Source organism: Nuphar pumila, chromosome 16, assembly GCF_984573655.1.
Source record: "Nuphar pumila chromosome 16, dmNupPumi1.hap1.1, whole genome shotgun sequence".
In the NCBI taxonomy this organism is placed as follows: domain Eukaryota; kingdom Viridiplantae; phylum Streptophyta; class Magnoliopsida; order Nymphaeales; family Nymphaeaceae; genus Nuphar; species Nuphar pumila.
In genome coordinates, this window is record NC_143264.1 from 47503519 (window position 1) to 47521844 (window position 18326).

The following is an 18326-nucleotide window of genomic DNA, read 5'->3' on the forward strand; positions in this document are numbered from 1 at the left end:
CGGAATCTGTGTGGTCACTTCTCACACTAACTTAAAATGCAACTGTCAACCTTTTTTCTTTTTCAGCAAATGCCAAGGAAAAATCCCCTTGTCACCATGAATCAATTTTCAAATTGATTCAGGGAATCGGCCAATTCTGATATTGAACTGAATCAGCCAGTTTTTAACCAGCAGATGACGTGCTGGGAAATATTAAAAAATTGTAAACCATTTTTAAAATTTGTTTAAAAAGAAGCTGAATCAACTTATTTTTGTACCGATTTTTTGCCTATAGGATACATATAATTTTTGTACCGATTTTTCACTGATTCACAACAATACTGACAACATTGTGGCAGATCTCTAATTGGTAAACACTTGGAAGAAAACAATCAGCTCCGAACTTACAGCAAGGGGCGCTCATGATTAATGTAACTGTTCATGATTAAATGCATGTTCTATATGTTTTACATGCATGGAGATTTTTGTCATCAGCTTCGAGTGACTCGTAGATTCTACGTAGGGCCTATTCCCTGCAGGTATTCTTTGCAAGTTCTTTGAAAAACAAAGTAGCCCATGAAAACACTGATTTCAGCAATATCTTCAAAAGCTTCTGTTGTTGACTGCACGAAAGCAATTGAAATTGCTCACTCCTATCCATGAGCGTCAGGACTCACTCAAAAGAAGAGAGGATGAAACACAAACAACCATATGGAAGTATATAGTCGTATTCTTTATATCAACATTTGTACCCTCTCAAATTACATCATTAAAGAAATGGCCTACTCTATTTCATTGTTCGTTATACACTTAGATTATTCATTCTTTCACACGCCAAAAAAAATGGCAGATGAAGCCTTGTTTTTATAAAAATTTCTGACTCACTAAATTTAGGACATCCCTGGAAAGAAAGAGCGAATGCAGGAACATGACTATTGCCAATAAAGGTACATGCTTCAAGTTCCAACCCATTGGCTTCTATTGGCAGCAAAAATTGCTGGTCCGGTTTCATTTCACAGCCATGGAAAGCATATCTCTGAGTTTCCTTGCTTCAGATTCTAACTTGTCAAAGCTCCTTGAGCTAGTCATTCTCCAGCGCCAGTTCCCAAACTGTTTTGTAGTACAGGAGAAGAAACAACAAACATACAATTTATCATTTGTTTAACATCTGCTTAGCTCCATGTGAATATAACTTTTTTTTCATTTCCAAGTGTTCTCATGTAATGTCTTTTTTAATAAGCATTCTGCCGAGATATGAATTGAATGCTGGAGAAAAATCAGATGGTTATTCTGTATGCTATAGCAGGAGCAGATTTCAAATACAGAAATGCATGTACAACAGTATCAAGACATGTAACAAGTCAATTTCATGATTTTTCACTGCACAATAATGACAGGCAAGCTATCTAGAGATGCAGAAAACCAATATGCCAGCTGTGAGAGGGACCCACAAAGTCAATGCAGTTGACAGGTCCATAAATGCAGATTTCTGGTGTCAACTTAATTTGCTTGCAAAGCTAAGAATAACCAGAACTGAAGGGTAATAAATCGTGACGCTAGGGCACATAGTTTAACTATATTAAGTAGTGTTAAGTCAATACATTAAACATGAACCATAACCTTAAGACGCAAATTTCTGCTGATCTGCAATTTGCTAAAAAAGACAAGAATTGCCAAATGTAGGTGTAGAAAATGTGTGTGTGTGTGTGTGTGAACGTGCATATTCAAAATTAACAACCTAAAGCAACAATGCATAGACGTCTTAAAAATGTGAATTTTGAAATTATTTTAAGACATGATAAATAAACACTAAATAAGAAGTCCAAGTAGAAAACTAGAAGGTACACAATCAATGACAAATATCAAAACAGGAAACACAGGAAACAAAAAACCATGACAAGGTGTCAGCCATGTCTGACACATGGTAGACTATCAGAAAACTTGAGGGCAAATTTGGTGTGTGTGATGGCACCACATTGTCATACGCACACTAGGTCAGTCATCAACGTCACATAGGCCATGGTTGAAAAAACCTTAATCATATATAGCTATGATAGGATACAATGAGCAAAAACATTCATGCATAGGAAGAATGACCTAGCTGGACAATCTTTCAAAGGGATCTCAAAGAGAACCAACATGGAGGGGGTTGAAAAGGTAGCAAGGAACCTTCACAGGTAGAAGCCAAATTAGCTCTTTATGGCATGGCGATTAACTCTAATTGGGCATGTTTTATCCACATTGCCCGAATATCTTATTGTGATTTATCATATTCCAAGGAAAACAGAGAAGAGATTGAGAAGATTCTTGTGAGAATTCCTTTGGAAGGGGATGATTCAGCAGGTGTCTCCTTGATATGTTGGAAATAGGTGGCTCTACTCTTAAATACAAGTGGGTTGGGCATCAGGGACTTGAGGAATTTCAACAAGTGTTTATTACCAAGTGTTGGTGGCATATTTATCACTGCAACTGATGGGATAAAACTGATGAATGAGAAGAATGGGATGTGTGGATGGCCATGACAATGGAAGTCATCAACTAGGTGGAGAAATGGATAGGGTATTTGGAAACGTTGGCTTAAGTGCCTTGACTCTTTCATGGAGAGAATTAGAGCTGAACCAAAAAAGAGCCTTCCGATCACCTTTTGGTGGGGCCCTTGGCTATGAGAGTCACCTCTCTATATTCAGTTCCCCTTACTGTTTAATATTGTTAGCTTTCAACATCAAATAGTGCAGGATTGTTGGCATAAAGATATGGGTTGGCAGGTGACAGTATGAAGACATCCCAATGAAGTGGGGCTCAGAGTGACTAAAGCTTATGGACCTGCCCAAATAGGTGAAACTGAATGCTTATCAGAACAAGTTGTTTTGAAAAAGCTCCCCCACAGGTGAGTTTTCAATTGCCTCATGCTATTTCAGTTTTTGTCCTGCTGGGAACAGGGTTTAACCATGAAATTCAATCAGGGTGGCACATTTGAATCTGCAAGTCAAGCTTTTTGCCTAGCTGATTGCTCAGGACAGAGTCCTCTTTCAAAGTAAACTGAAGTTGAAGGGATGTAGCATGGCGAGTTTCTGCATCCTATGCAGGAATGCAGAAGAGCACACTGATCACAAATTTACCGAATGATTATTTTTTTCGACGAACTCCGCCTGTGTATAACTGTTTAGTTATACATTGCCGGTCCCAAGCCCGGATAAAGGAGGAGGGTTGCGGTAGGCCTGTGACAGCCAGCATAAAAACTTAGTCATACCCTATGAATATGAACCAATATGAGAATTTCGTTGGGGCGTTCCCTACTGAGCGACGCGCTGTACTCTATAGGCCCGGAGGCAGTGATAAATGGGCAAGGGTTGCTAGGTCGTCGCCCAGACGCGACGCGTCACACCGTCGCCCGGGTGTGGTGTCAAATAGGCAAGGGTTCCCTCACTTTGTTGGACGGATGGGGGTAAAGAAGTTAGTCCAATACCATAAAATTAGGTTAGCCACTTGGAACATAGGATTTTTAACTGGTAAGTTGGTAGAGTTAGTAGATGTTATGTGTAGGAGAAAGATTGATATTTTATGTCTACAAGAGACCAAATGGGTAGGTGAGAAAGCAAAAGTGATAGAACCTTGGGGATATAAGATTTGGTATACAGGAATAAATAGGAATATGAATGGAGTAGGGATTGTTTTGAGTCGTGAGTTTATAGATAATGTAGTTGAGGTCCGTAGGAAGGGTGATAGGATTTTACTTATTAAATTAGTATTAGGTACGAATATTATTAATATTATTAGTGTTTATGCACCTCAAGTAGGTTTAGATGATTCCATTAAGCGTCAATTTTGGGAAGATTTAGATGGAGTAGTACAAGGGATATCTTATGGAGAAAGGCTTTTCATCGGCGATGACCTTAATGGGCATGTAGGCATTAGTAGGGATGGATTTGAAAGTATTCATGGAGGCTATGGTATAGGAGAAAGAAACGAAAGTGGAGAAAGGATTTTAGATTTTGGTTTGTCCTATGATATGATCTTAGCAAACACTTGGTTTAGGAAGAGGGAGTCTCACTTAGTAACATTTAAAAGTGGGGTTAATACGAGTCAGATAGATTTTTTCCTACTTAGAAAGAGAGATAGGGGTTGTTGCATCGATTGTAAGGTTATACCGAGAGAAAGTGTAGCTACACAACATAGAGTCTTAATTTTAGATCTTAGAATTAGACAATACTGCAAAAGGGATAGACATATGATAGATCATAGAATTAAGTGGTGGGCACTGAAAGAAGCTAAACAAGGAATGTTTGTAGAGCGGGTAGTTAAGGAAGTTAATTGGTGTCTCGAGGAGGATTCAAAATCTATGTGAAATAAGACAGCGGGTGGCATGAGAAAGGTGGCTAAGGAGGTATTGGGTGAGTTTAAAGGCGGTGCACCGCTAGGTAAGGATAAATCGTGGTGGAACGAGGATGTCAAATTAGCTATTAAGGTTAAAAGAGAGTGTTATAGAAATCTAAGTAAAAATCGTGATAATGAGAATTTGGAGAAGTATATGATAGTAAAGAAGGAAGCTAAAAAAGTAGTTCAGAACGCGAGGGATAAGGTATATAAGGAGGTTTATGACAAGTTGGATACCAAAGAGGGTGAGAAGAATATTTATAGGCTTGCAAAGATGAGAGATAGGAAATCGAGGGATCTGGGTATGGTTAGATGTATCAAAGATGAAACACAAAGGGTTTTAGTTAAAGATGAGGAGATTAAGGAGAGATGGAAAGATTATTTTGATAAGCTATTTAATGAAAGTCATGCTCAGGATCTTGAAGACTTTTCAATTCCTTTTCATGAGAAGAATCGTGACTTCATGCGCAAGATTCAAAAGAAAGAAATTGCAGAGGCTTTGAAGAGAATGAAATCAAGAAGGGCAGTTGGCCCAGATGGTATACCTATCGAGGCTTGGAAATGCTTGGGAGAGAAAGGTTTAGAATGGTTGACAAATCTTTTTAACAAGATTTGGCGGACAAATAAGATGCCTAATGAGTGGAGGAAGAGTACTTTGGTGTCTCTATATAAGAATAAGGGTGATATACAAGATTGCACAAACTATCGTGGTATAAAACTCATGAGTCATACTATGAAACTTTGGGAGAGGGTGATTGAGTCTAGGTTGAGGAAGATTGTCATGATATCGGAGAATCAATTTGGTTTTATGCCTGAAAGATCAACTATGGAAGTTATACATCTTCTTAGACAACTTATTGAGAGAAATAGAGAGAGGAACAAAGATTTGCATATGGTTTTTATTGATTTGGAGAAGGCTTACGATAGAGTACCTAGGGACGTTCTCTGGTGGACAATGATGAAGAAAGGTGTTTCTCTCAAGTACATTAGTATAATTAAAGATATGTATGAAGGAGTAGTAACCAATGTCCGCACTTGTGGAGGGGTGACAACCAATTTTTCTATAACGGTTGGGTTACATCAAGGATCTGCTTTAAGCCCTTTCCTATTTGCTATAGTGATGGATGAGCTTACGAGATCAATTCAAGAAAATGTGCCGTGGTGTATGTTGTTTGTTGATGATATTGTTTTGATTGATGAGTCTAGAGCTGGGGTTAATGCTAAGTTAGAATTATGGAGACAGACATTGGAAGCAAGAGGTTTTAAGTTGAGTAAGAGTAAGACAGAATACATGAAATGTCGATTTAGTAAGCAACGAAGTAGTGATGGGAGTGTAGTGAAGCTTGGTGAGCACGAAATACCGGTGGATGATTCTTTCAAATATTTGGGATCTATCATTCAAAAGTATGGAGAAATTGATGGAGATGTAAATCATAGGATAAAGGTTGGGTGGATGAAATGGAAGAGTGCAACTGGAGTGTTGTGCGATCGTAGAATGCCATTGCGGTTGAAGGGAAAGTTTTATAGGACGACTATTAGGCCCGCTTTACTATATAGTACGGAATGTTGGGCTGCCAAGAGACATCATATTCAAAAAATGAGTGTAGCTGAGATGCGTATGCTGAGATGGATGTGTGAAAATACAATAAAAGATAAGATTCGAAACGAGGAGATACGTAAGAAGGTAGGCGTTGCACCCATTGAAAATAAGATGAGAGAGAATCGTTTACGGTGGTTTGGACATATTCGACGAAGGCCTAATGATGCTCCAGTTAGAAGGATGGAGAAATGGGAAAATATATTAGTTAAAAGAGGTCGGGGTAGGCCTAGGAAGACATGGATGGAGGTGATAAGAAAGGATATGAATGCTTTGAACCTCACCGAGGACATGGCATTGGATAGAAATGAATGGAGGAGAAGGATTCATGTGGAAGACCCATAATGATTTTCTTTGTTGGTTCATATCGCCGACCCCAATTGTTTTGGGATGAAGGCGTAGTTGTTGTTTGTTGTATTATTTTTTTCGACACACATGAATTTGGCCTGGGGGGCATTGGAGGTTGGACAGGTTTCAGCCTTTATTCATTAGGCACCTTATGTAATGAAACCAAATGCATACAAATACAATACCACTAAGGGCTACAAAGAGTGCACAAACACATAAGCTTTTAAAGGGCAAAATATGATAAGCCACAAGGGCTAGCAACACAAAATATAAAGAAAAATTTATATTGAAATGCTTGAAACAAGCATAAAATGAGAGAACGGGGAGATCCCCTTTATATACAAGAGAGGGGCTTGTTAAAATGTAAAACTGTACACATATATATATATAATATTATATATATATATATATATATATATTTTTTTTTTTCATTTCTTTCTTTTCTGTAATTTTTTTCTTTATTTTTTGTTTTTTGTCTTTATGTCATCTAGTTCAGTTGGAACTAGAATGACTGTTGCTAGTCAAGTCCTATCCAGACTTGACTAGCAATAGAGCAACAACTCTATTGAGTCCTCTTTCAGCTGTGTATATAAAGGGGAGCAGCCCCTCTTGTATTTTAATTCCAATGCTTCTTAAGCAATTGGTTTTTCATATCAATAAAGAATACATTTTTTTTTGTTTCCAGTTATACCCTTTTTAAGGGTTATGCTTTAGTGTCATTCTTGACACTTGCCATTGTGAATCTAAGCTCGTGTTTCGAAGATCCCCATTTCATTTCATGGTATCAAAGCCACGGAAGTACTAAATCTTGAGAAAAAGCTACCTTTGTTTCCGTGCCCATTTGCAAAAGTGTTTGCCACTTGAAGAGAAGTGTTTTATCACTTCATTGGGGAAGATTTCACATCTTGTTGTATTGTTTTTTCTTTTTTTTTTTTCATTTTCCTTCTTGTTTCTCTTCTATCCTTATTCTTTCTCTCCTTGTAATCGATGGATGACAATGATAAAGTCACCATCATGCCTATGAAACTAAGCGATACGAACTATGTAACATGGGCTTCAATCATGAAGCACCATATATGGGGAAAACGCCTATGGGGGATTGTGGATGGTTCTGATTCGGAACCTAAGCTATCTCTTACTAAAAAGGAGGGAGATAAAGAGGTCCCTCTATCGGAAGAAGAGAAAATCAAGGCTATTGCCTCATACGAGAAGAAATAGAAAGAATGGAGAATATCTCATGCGAAGATAATGTCATGGCTTATCAATAGCGTTGAAATTAAAAAATGCTCAAGTCTTGCCAAATTTGATCATGCCGATAAGGCATGGGAATACCTTAAGAATATGTATTCCCTTAAAGAAATTGCACACGTGTGCAACCTCCAAGAAAAAGTTCGAATGATGACACAAGGAGACAAAACTATTCGTAAATATTACAATGGGTTGTCCGAACTTTGGGAAGAACTTTCCCTTTTAGAACCAAAGTGGCATTGTGTCAAAGACATCGAGCTTCGTCAGAAACAACTCGATGCTGAACATTTTTACCAGTTTATCACTGGATTAAGGCCAGAATTTGAAACTACTAAATCGTCCCTACTTCACCAGGGAAAAATTTCTTCTATTGTTGAAACTATTGAAGAGTTAACAATGGAAGAAAATCGTCTCCGGAAAGGTTCTTAAAAAATTGAAGATGATTCCGTTTTAGCCGTGTCTAGACTAGGGAATCATGTTCGATCATATAGGCCTACTCACTTTAACCGACAAAATGGTGACTATGACAAGAAAAAAGTTATTTGTCATCACTGTCATGAACCGGGACACTACAGGCCACAATGTCCCAAACTTAAGGAGCTGAGAGAAAAAAGAGTTGCAATTGCTGGATCGGAGCCTAAAGATCAAGATGCACCAGTTTCTCTGGTCCAACTAATGGAGATTCTTCAGTCTCTCATCAAAGGTGCCTCTTCCTCATCTGAAACTTCAACCGACGCAACAACCTCATCTTTTTCTGATCCAGGTAAAATTTCTTGGCTCCTTGACTCTGGTGCATCTTTTCATATGACTCCAAATAATCAAAGTCTATCCAAATGTGTTAAAAATAAAACAAGTGTGTCAAAGGTCTTTACTACTGATGGGACTTCTCTTGAAATAGAAGGAATAAGAAATTTTAAAAAAATTTATAAAACAAAGAAATTTTCTATTCCAGAAATTAGACATATTCCCAAATTAAATTTAAATCTTTTATATGTATCTCAAATTTCTGATTATGGGTGTAATATTTCATTTTCTTCTCATGGTTGTTGGGTAAGCTGATTGGGGAAGGTCATAGAGAAGGAGGACTCTATTACATGGATTTTTTGGAAATGCCGAAAAAAGATTTTTGTTATAGTATTCAAAAAATAGAGTTGGAACTGTAACATAAGAGACTTGGTCACCCACATATAGCCAAAATCCAACATTTTTCAAATTTAGGAAAATTTTGTAACTTTGAATCATTTGATTGTAAAGATTGTATTCTCGGCAAAATGAAAAGATTATCATTTTAGAACAAAACCTTTTTCTCTTCAAGACCACTTGAATTAATACACTCGGATGTTTGGGGTCCTGCACCAGTAATTTCTAAAGGAGGATTTGTTTATTATGTTATTTTTGTTGATGATTTCTCCCGACATACGCGGATTTACTTTCTCGAACACAAGTCTGAAGTATTTTCATACTTTCAAACTTTTCATAATATGGTTAAAAACAAGTTTCAAAATGATATTACTATTTTTCGCACAGATTCAGGGGGAGAGCTTTTATCTACAAATTTTCAAAATTATCTTAAATTGCATGGCATCATACATCAAAGATCTTGTCCTTATACACCTCAACAAAATGGACTGGCAGAACGAAAACATCGTCATATTATAGAAACCACTAGGACTTTATTAATAGCAAATCAAGTCTCGAAAGACTTTTGGGCAGAAGCAAACCACTAGGACTTTATTATCGCAGTACTAGAGTGTAGTGCACGACTACAAGTACTCTAGGATAAAAGGGGTATAGTTCCTCAATAAGAGCCTCATCAGAAGTGTTTCACAAAGATGTAATGCTTCTCAAACTATACTTTGACATTTTTTATCTTTTGAAACAACCAACAACTTGTGCCAACATTTGGCATGCGATTTTCTAGAATCACATCCGCTATCGAGGTATCTACATGCCTTGCATGACTCGATATCGGCCTCGATAGACGAGATACGGGTTTCTCAACAGAACCCCCGCTAAGAAGTTCGCTTGAACCCCAATTCGGGATCACCTGAGATATGCTGAATAGATGAACAGAACCAACCAATCACATCCTTCCAAATGCTTTGATTTGGGCAGTCTTTGATGCTTTTGTGCAACTCTCTAAATCTCAAGTCTACTATGCAGGAACTGCGTACACGAAGAGTCAGGATCCTTGCGAGGTATCTCTCTCCTTAGACGAGGATGTATCGCTAGCTCCCGACTGAACTCTTGTCGCAAGAGTGAGAGTGGTAGATGTCTCTTGCATCCTCCACGAGGATACCTCAAAAGCGTATGCAATGAGCGAAAACCTGAGCGTCATCTGCAATAGCAAGACAGTAACAACACATATGGAAAAGCAAGAGCCTGGGCGCAAAGCGCGACGACAAAGTAAAGACTGTAAGCAGGAGTGCAATGCAAAACCTTTGCGCAATGCGCGACGGCAAAGTAAAGACTGTAAGCAGGAGTGAAACGCAAAACCTTTGCGCAATGCACGACGGCAAAGTAAAGACTGTAAGCAGGAGTGCAACGCAAAACCTTTGCGCAATGCGCGACGACAAAGTAAAGACTGATAGAAAGTAAAGGACAAGGATCACGAATCCGCGTCCTTGAGTTAAATGCGTACTCGTATAAATATATATATTTCTCTCTCTCTCTCTCTCTCTCTATATATATATATATATATATATATATATATTTAATAGTCATTTTTAGTTAATTAAACTTAATTCAATTGTCCAAGTCTTCCATGCAATCTTCCCCTACCTTGGAGAGTTGCAAGCTTGCTGGCGTCTGCGGGTGTAAACAATTGACGGTTAAGGTCGCGGAGCGCGAGCGAGATCCGTCGTACGAGCTGCAAAAGCGACAGTCTTAGCATGCTAACACCAAAAATAGAAGGTCAGGGACACTGTCATTGTCCTGACGTGAAAGAAGCAGAGGCAGGGGCATCGTGCCCCTGTGCACCTACTATCAACGCAAGAAGCAGGGGCAGGGACTGCGAGCCCCTGCTAACCTGCTGTCAGCAAACAACGAGGCAGGGGGTTGCACCTCTGCCTGACAAAGCAGAAGAGAGGCAGGGGGCTTCGCCCCTACCTGTCGAACATGCATGGAGGCAGGGGCTTGGCCCCTGCCTGAAGAAATGCAAACAGGCAGGGGGCGAAGCCCTCGCCTGATGCCAGAGGAGAGCGAGGCGAGGGGGCTTGCCCCTGCCTGTCGAAAAACAGCGAAGGCAGGGGCGATGCCCCTGCCTAAAGAGAGAAGAGGCACAGGGATGGGGCTCGACCCCTCCCCTGCCGTAACAAGGAACAAGGAGGGGCTCGACCCCTCCCCTGCCGTAACAAGGAACAGGGAGGGGCTCGACCCCCTCCCCTGTCAAAACAAAGGGCAAAGAGGGGCTCGACCCCCTCCCCTGCCATCATAGGGAGCAGGGAGGGGGCTCGGCCCCTCCCCTGCCGTAACAAGAAGCAGGGAGGGGGGCTCAGCCCCTCCCCTGCCGTAACCGGAAGCAGGGAGGGGGCTCAGCCCCTCCCTTGCCGTAATAGGAAGCACGGAGAGGGCTCGGCCCCCTCCCCTACCTACAAGGGTGCAGGGAAGGGATGGGCCCCTCCCCTGCAACCAGAGGGTATCGGGAGGGGGCTCGACCCCTCCCTCGCTGAAAAGAGTCGCAGGGAGGGAGCTTTGCCCCTCCCTTGTGATTTAGGGCAATAGGGAGGCGGCTCGACCCCCTCCCTATGCAACGGAAAGGTGAGGGAGAAAGAGAGGGGATCAGAGGAGAGACGAGAGAGCAAAGAGGGGAAAAGGGTGTACCTGGGTAGGCTGCAGGAGAGTAGCTCACCGGAGAAAGGAAGTCACCAGAAGGAGGGGGTTGTCGGTGCTCGGCAATGCAGAGAGAGAGACGAGAGGGCGAGAGGCGGTGAGGGGGGTTTCATAACCCTTCTCCTGCCTGCCTCGCTGTCTCTTAATTACAGCTAGAGGCAGTGGCCTCGGGTCGGGTCGGGTTCGGATCTGGATCCAGCCCGAATCAATTCAATTTTTTTTTTGTGTTTTACAATTAGAGCCATTTGATTTGAAGGAAAGATAGATCTTTGAATCTTTCACGGCCATGACGAAGAAGGCAGATAAGAGAGACAAAAATGGGAATGGTTAAGGATGAACACGACCACCACCAACATAACCTTGTCGAACACTATGAACCAAGGTTGTAAGTATTGTATCATTACCTGTATCGGTCGATCCCAAATTAAGATCATATCATATCGTAAAATATCATAAATTTTTAATAAAAAAAACAGAAAAAATTAGCAAAAATTCAAAAAAAATCATATAACATGAAACAATGATGAATGGTATAAAATATAATCAGAAAATCACATATGAATCATTTATGTCTCAATGAGCTACATAAGGCATTATCAAACATCAACTATCTCATAACAACAATGCAAAATATTAAATATCGTGCAATTAAGAACATACGACAAGACTCATACTTTCATATTATATAAACAAAAATATTATGGCAATAGTTGCACTCGATTTTCAATCGGTTTTCACTCATTACTTGAGTGCCTCATTGCCATGCCGAATCATCTAATGCATCTTTGTTAGAGCGCCGACCCTGATTTCTACCTTGATATAAATCTCTAATTTTTATGGATCCAACTTCACGGTAAGTTGACTGGGGGTCGTAGAGGAGCAACACCCTTGAGGCAAAATTTTTTGGAGGGTAGCTTTGTATTTTTACTCATAATAAATATTTTTTACCTTAACCCATTTCCTTGAGTGAAAAAATGGTGAAAATGCACTTTTACTTTAGCAAACCACAAAAGCCCTCTCTCTTGCGCACGGATCGGCCCCCAAATCGCTCTCACGAGTCTTAGAGTGCGTGGATACCTCTCTAATGGCTTCTACACAAATGAAGGAGTCGGCCCTCAAGAGGTCTTTAAAATCCAAAATTGAAAAATTATGATTTGGCCATTTTTTTAAGAGTGTTGACCCTGTATCGTACGATACACTTCATCTTGTACAATACGGTACGATACAGACATGTATCATACGATACATATGATACACACTTGCATCGCGATACGAGTGTGTAGCGTATCGATATTCTAAATAGTAACATATGTATCATACGATACTGGACGATACGTACAACATTGCTACGAATACTTTGAGTAGCACGATCACCAATGCTCAAGAGTGAGAACACCGAGGGGCTATGATACCATGTCATGAAACCAAATGCCCATGAACAAATGCCACTAAGGACTACAAAGAGTGCACAAACACAAAAGCCTCTAATGGGCAAAATAAAATAAGCCACAAGGGCTTAGCACAAACAACTCACAAAGAGTATTAGAGAGAGAGAGAGAACACACAAAATATAAATAATAATTTATATTGAAATGCTTGAGACAATCATAAAATGAGAGAAGGGGGAGATCCCCTTTATATACAAGAGAGGGGCTCACATAGAGCCATTGGGAGCCCCCAACAACTTTATTTGGCAAAAAGACCAAAAAGCCCTTTAAAAAGGGAAAATAAAATAATAAAAAAAGACAAATGTACCGTTAATGGGTACAGCCTATTACAAAGACTGAAAAGACCAAAAATATCCCTAATGGGTATAACCTATTACAATAATGTACAAAGATTATAATATATATACATATAAATATGTATATATATATATATGTGTGTGTACAAACGTAATAAAGCTAATATATATATTAGCTTTATTACGTTTGTACATATAACCTTATTCTGCCCACATTGGTTCAGAAAAGGGGAAATAGGTGGCTCTATTTCAGCTGTGGTGGTTGATTTGGAAAGTGGGAGACACAAGGTTGTCTGAGGTTGGGGTTATATGAAGAGAGGTTGAGGATATTTATGAAATATTGCAGCAGTACCTTTGAATGATTGTAATGGTGCGCTGGACAGATGAAGATATTTCTTCGATTGGATCTTTTCAGATTGGTTGCTTCACATTGTAATTTTAAGAATTTGTTTTTCATTTTTTGTGGTTGACATGTCACTTGTTTCTATTTTTGTTACTTATTGTTGATCACTTTTCAATATAATTTTTGCTTTTAAGAAAAATCACCAAAATGAGTATTGGTAATCTCTCTGGAGAGGCATTTTAGAGGGAAAATAAAATTTAAAAATCTTTCTTAAGAAAGTCTTGTTTAAAAGGCAAAAAATGTTTAAAAACATGTAGAAAGGAAAAAGAAAAAGATGTTACTAATGTTTCTTACACACAACCTGAAAAAGAAAAAGATACCAAGGAATTTACAAAAATAATGAAGTAATGAACTAAGAAAAGGCTATACAAATAAAAATAAAATAAAACAACATGATATTTCACAACTATTTCAAGCCAATGTTTCCAAAATATAATCATTATTACCATTATGCCAAAATCCCATGGTTTGAACTTCAACATTTTTGTAAATATTATCGTAATTCTTTCTGCTAGTGGCATACTTTTCAGTTCATGACAATAAGGCACTGATATAAGGCTTACTACTGAATAGGAATAAGTAGCTGATTTGAGCAATTAAAATCATCATTTCAGATGCATTCTCCATGAATGGAGTTAAGTGGCAACAAAAAATGAACCAACCGCATATGTGCTGGATGCAGATTATGAGTGGATGTTTGTGAATCCAGTGACACCAAAATTATTTGGGCTTGGATAATGCTAATGAAAAAAGGAAAATATGTTGTTCAAGACTCTAGACCCAATGACGCAGGACAGGGGCAGAATAAAAAAACTATCAACTTCAGTCTGGAACAAGTTTTTCAAGAATTTCATGTTTGTCTACATGCATTAAGTGTAACTCAAAGATGGACCTTAAGCAAGAGAGAGAGTGTGTGTGCAGTTACTGTCCTTTCAAAATGGTGGTTCTGTTAGAAAGATCTAGTAAAAGAACAGAATTTTTTTAATGCAGATCGTACAATTCTTTCTTCTAACCTGGGTAGCTGGAGTATCCATCCTTGCTGAGCTGTCAAGTTCAAGGACATCTTGCATGGGTATCACCGCAGTTCGTGCAACTGATGATAATGCAGCCTCAATTAATGCCCATGCCATGTGACTTTCCTCACTTAGGTGAAGATACCTCTGAACCTGCAATAGGTACGTCAAATGGCATACATGAGTAAAAATCTTGCCACAAATTACACCTCTTGCAACAAATAAAGAGAAAAACATGATAAAGTCGCAGCTCCAAAAAACAACTCTGAAATCCCAGTGTCAAGCATCTGGTGACTCGGAAATATCTTATAAACTCATTTTATTTTAACTATCAGTTGCTTGATGATTGGGTGCAACCCAGCAGTTGACGTAAAACCCCAATAAAGTTTTCCAAATCAATGTGAAACCACAGCCTTTGGGGTCCAAGTCCATGCAACTGATGTAAAATCAAATGAAAAAACCTGCATTGAATCTTGAGTGAACCATATCCACATAAAAACTTACATTTGATTTTTCATTTTCTCTCAAACTTCCCCACCAGCCAAGAACCTGGAGAAATAGTATAATACATGAGGAGCACAGTAAATGAAGCAGAAATTTGATTCAGACACATTTGCTAAAAGCAGATAAATTGTAGGGGAAAGGAGGTTGAGCCAGATTAGGCATGTAATATCAATTTTATTGCAGAACTAGTACTCCACAGTGAACATAAATTGACCAGAAAAAAATTGTCATGAAGCAACCACGAGAAGAATCCTACCATGTCATTATCATGAGTTCCAGTATAAACAACTTGATTGACTTCATGATTATGAGGCAAATGGGGATTATCTGATCTACTTCCAAAAGCTGCCACATAAGTACAATGAAGATATTACAATGATAAAAGAAATATGTTGAAATATCTTAAGCAGAAATGAGAAAATTTATCCTATAGAATATATTAGCAAGAATTACCAAACTGAAGAACAGCCATTCCAGGAGCATCAATTGCTTTTCTTAACCTAACAACATCATCCGTGATTACCCCGTTTAAAAGATCAAATATCAGTAAACCAGGAAGACTATTATAAGCAAATGGTAGCACAAGCAGCAACCTTCCAATTCTTATCTGAGAACATTTTTTCTATAATTCAATAGAAAAAGTATTTACAAGATATTTTTAGACAATAAGTGACATTATTTAAAAAGACAGAAGACAAATCGTGGAACTATTTATTACTGTCAAGTCATTTAACAGCATAACAGCTAGCATCTTTTTGCTGTCTGTCTTGGACTTCTCAACATTGTATGCCATGCACTTTTTGAGATGAAAAGGTGGAACAAATTATGGTAAGGCATTACCTCCAAACAAGCCTTTATTTTGTCTTGATTTCCCTAGTTTTATTCTATTCTCATTAGTAGAGATCTTAACATACAACCACACAAAATCCATCTTCTCTAAGAAATTTTGGCTGTGGAACTCCTTAGAGTTTCTTGCTTACGTTTGTTATTCTCATCAAGAGATGCATTGCATCACATGCAATTCACAGCATTCTCATCATCTACGTAATTGTTAACATTTGCATGTAGGCTGAACTTGTCATGTGTCCTATCAACAATCACAAGGTCATTCTGGAAGATAATCCTAGATCAGAAACAACAAAAAAACTACCAAATCAGGGCTGGTGAAACTACTGCAGATATTCTCACTTTCAGATCTAATCTTTTTTTATGTTTTTTGATAATTAAGCTAGGAGATAACCCACATGGGATTTGAACATGAGACTCTATTTGTTATGGTAGTACAAACTAACCATCCACCTATCTCATTTTATCCCTCTCAGATCTAAACATTAGCTTAAATTCCAAATCCATATAATTTTTTTTATAACATAGAAAGATTGGTTATATTTCTAACTTCCATTTGCACACGGAAAGAAAAACTCATGCTAACATTTATCAGAAAGCAGTATCATGGAGCCACTGTATCACTTTCACACATATCCTTAGATCTTCAGTTGGTGTAGCACACCAGAAAAGTTTAAGACATTTACTTGATTTGAAATCTTTCTGAGCAAATATGAAACATATCCCCTGAAAAATGTACAAGGGACATCATCAAACAACACCAGACAACTTCCCAAACATACTGTCTTCTTATTTATGAGAACCCATGGTCATCTGATATTGAAAAATATTCAGATTTTCCTAACAAAGACTTCATTTTAACAAATATCAGAGTGACATCTGATTTCTTGACCTATAAATCATTGAATTTGAATTCATATTTCCTGATTTCAGACATCTCAGATGGACATTGGTTCTATTGGCTGGATTATGTTTGCATCATGCTACAAACTCCCAAGCTCGATGCAAGAAATATTAAATCATGTGACTGTCTTTGCAAAAATATTTCAAACAGAACAGTCAACCTGATGCAATTATAAATTTGTACCATATATAGGTGCTAATTACATACCACATCTTCAGCAATTATACTGATATTTCCAATTGCTTTGGCTATTGCATCAAATAAGGCTTCTTTTGGTCCAGCCTATATCCAAAAAAAGATATTAGTATACAACAACATAGAATAAACAGTTGAGAGTTCAAATGAAGCAACTGACCTGCCATCTTCCAACCATTGCAACCTTTGCTTCTGCAAAATTCCACTGTTTCAGTACCTGACAGATCTAGTTAATCGTAACATATAGTCTAAAAGTTACATAATTGTTAAGAGATATTACCTGAAGAAACAGCCCCGTAGCCAGCAAATCCACGAAAATGATATATCCGAAATTCATCAAAAAGATCATAGGCGCATTATTCATTGTATCCACCAAGAGAAACCATCATTTTCCATAGCTTTCCAATCATATAAAGGACTATAAAACTGTAACGCCCCAAAATCGTTGACTTGAAACATTTTATGAAAAAGGTTGAAAGCTTCAAAATCGATTACTTTTCAGAGTTTGAAATAGGAGTTCAACCAAAAATCATGTTTGAAATAGCAAGTCCCTGAACCTTGGGCGCATTACAACGCAAACTTCCCTTTACAAACCGATTTGCAACTCAAATATATATTTCATTGAAATAAAACGAAGAACAAAGTTTTGGTAATACAATTTTAGTAATCCAGAGTTTTAATCAGAAGAGATGCTTTCAAAGAAACTTTATACCACATTTACCAAAAGTGTTCTCAGGAGCGTAACGTCAGGAAAAGAGCCTCACCTTGAATGCATCACGTCATCGTGCCATCGCAAGTTATCTTAACTTGTCCACCACATGCTCACGAAATGGGTCAGTCTCACAACAGACTACTAGGGGTGCAAAAGACAAGAAGGTACAAATACTACAATAAGCAAGATATTCGCTAGATCAAGCAGGAAAAAGCAAGACTAGCAGAACTAACCAAACGTGTTGTGGAGTAAGCAAAACTCTAGTAAAGCAAACAGCTAAATACAAGAGCAGTAAGGACCATAGTTCTAAACAAGCAACACTCCAACTGAATAAGACAAGCATTCATAACAATGCTCGCAATACATACAATTATCATTTGATGGTTCAGTCCATCGACAAGTAACTACATAAATCGTAAGGCACAAGCTATTACATCACAAGCAATTCATAAGCTACACAAGATAAGCAATCATACGGTAGCAGTTATATCACAATATGTAAGCAGCTTATAAGACAAGCGGCTACATCAGTCCTAGTTGTCACCAATTCGTAGATTATGAGCTGTATGAAATCACATCAATCATAAGAGACGCATGACAACGAATAAGCATTTAACTAGTATAAGAA

General features: G+C 38.3%; 1 protein-coding gene across 2 annotated transcripts; it reads right to left on the reverse strand.

The window, feature by feature from the left end:
- Nucleotides 1-694: 694 nt before the first annotated feature.
- On the reverse strand, nucleotides 695-17292 carry LOC149813221 (4-alpha-glucanotransferase DPE1, chloroplastic/amyloplastic-like). 2 transcript variants are annotated; one of them, XM_089992314.1, is made up of 8 exons: nucleotides 17267-17292; nucleotides 17147-17178; nucleotides 16999-17073; nucleotides 15495-15541; nucleotides 15298-15386; nucleotides 15042-15086; nucleotides 14538-14690; nucleotides 695-1089 (listed from the first exon to the last, which is right to left on the reverse strand). In XM_089992314.1, the coding sequence occupies exons 3-8, from the start codon at nucleotides 17001-17003 to the stop codon at nucleotides 988-990; spliced, it is 441 nt and encodes a 146-aa protein (XP_089848440.1). In that variant the 5' UTR covers nucleotides 17004-17073; nucleotides 17147-17178; nucleotides 17267-17292; the 3' UTR covers nucleotides 695-987. The 2 variants fall into 2 exon arrangements, with proteins under 2 accessions (XP_089848440.1, XP_089848441.1); XM_089992315.1 differs by lacking the exon at nucleotides 17267-17292 and having other exon boundaries at nucleotides 17147-17234.
- Between the last annotated feature and the right edge of the window lie 1034 nt (nucleotides 17293-18326).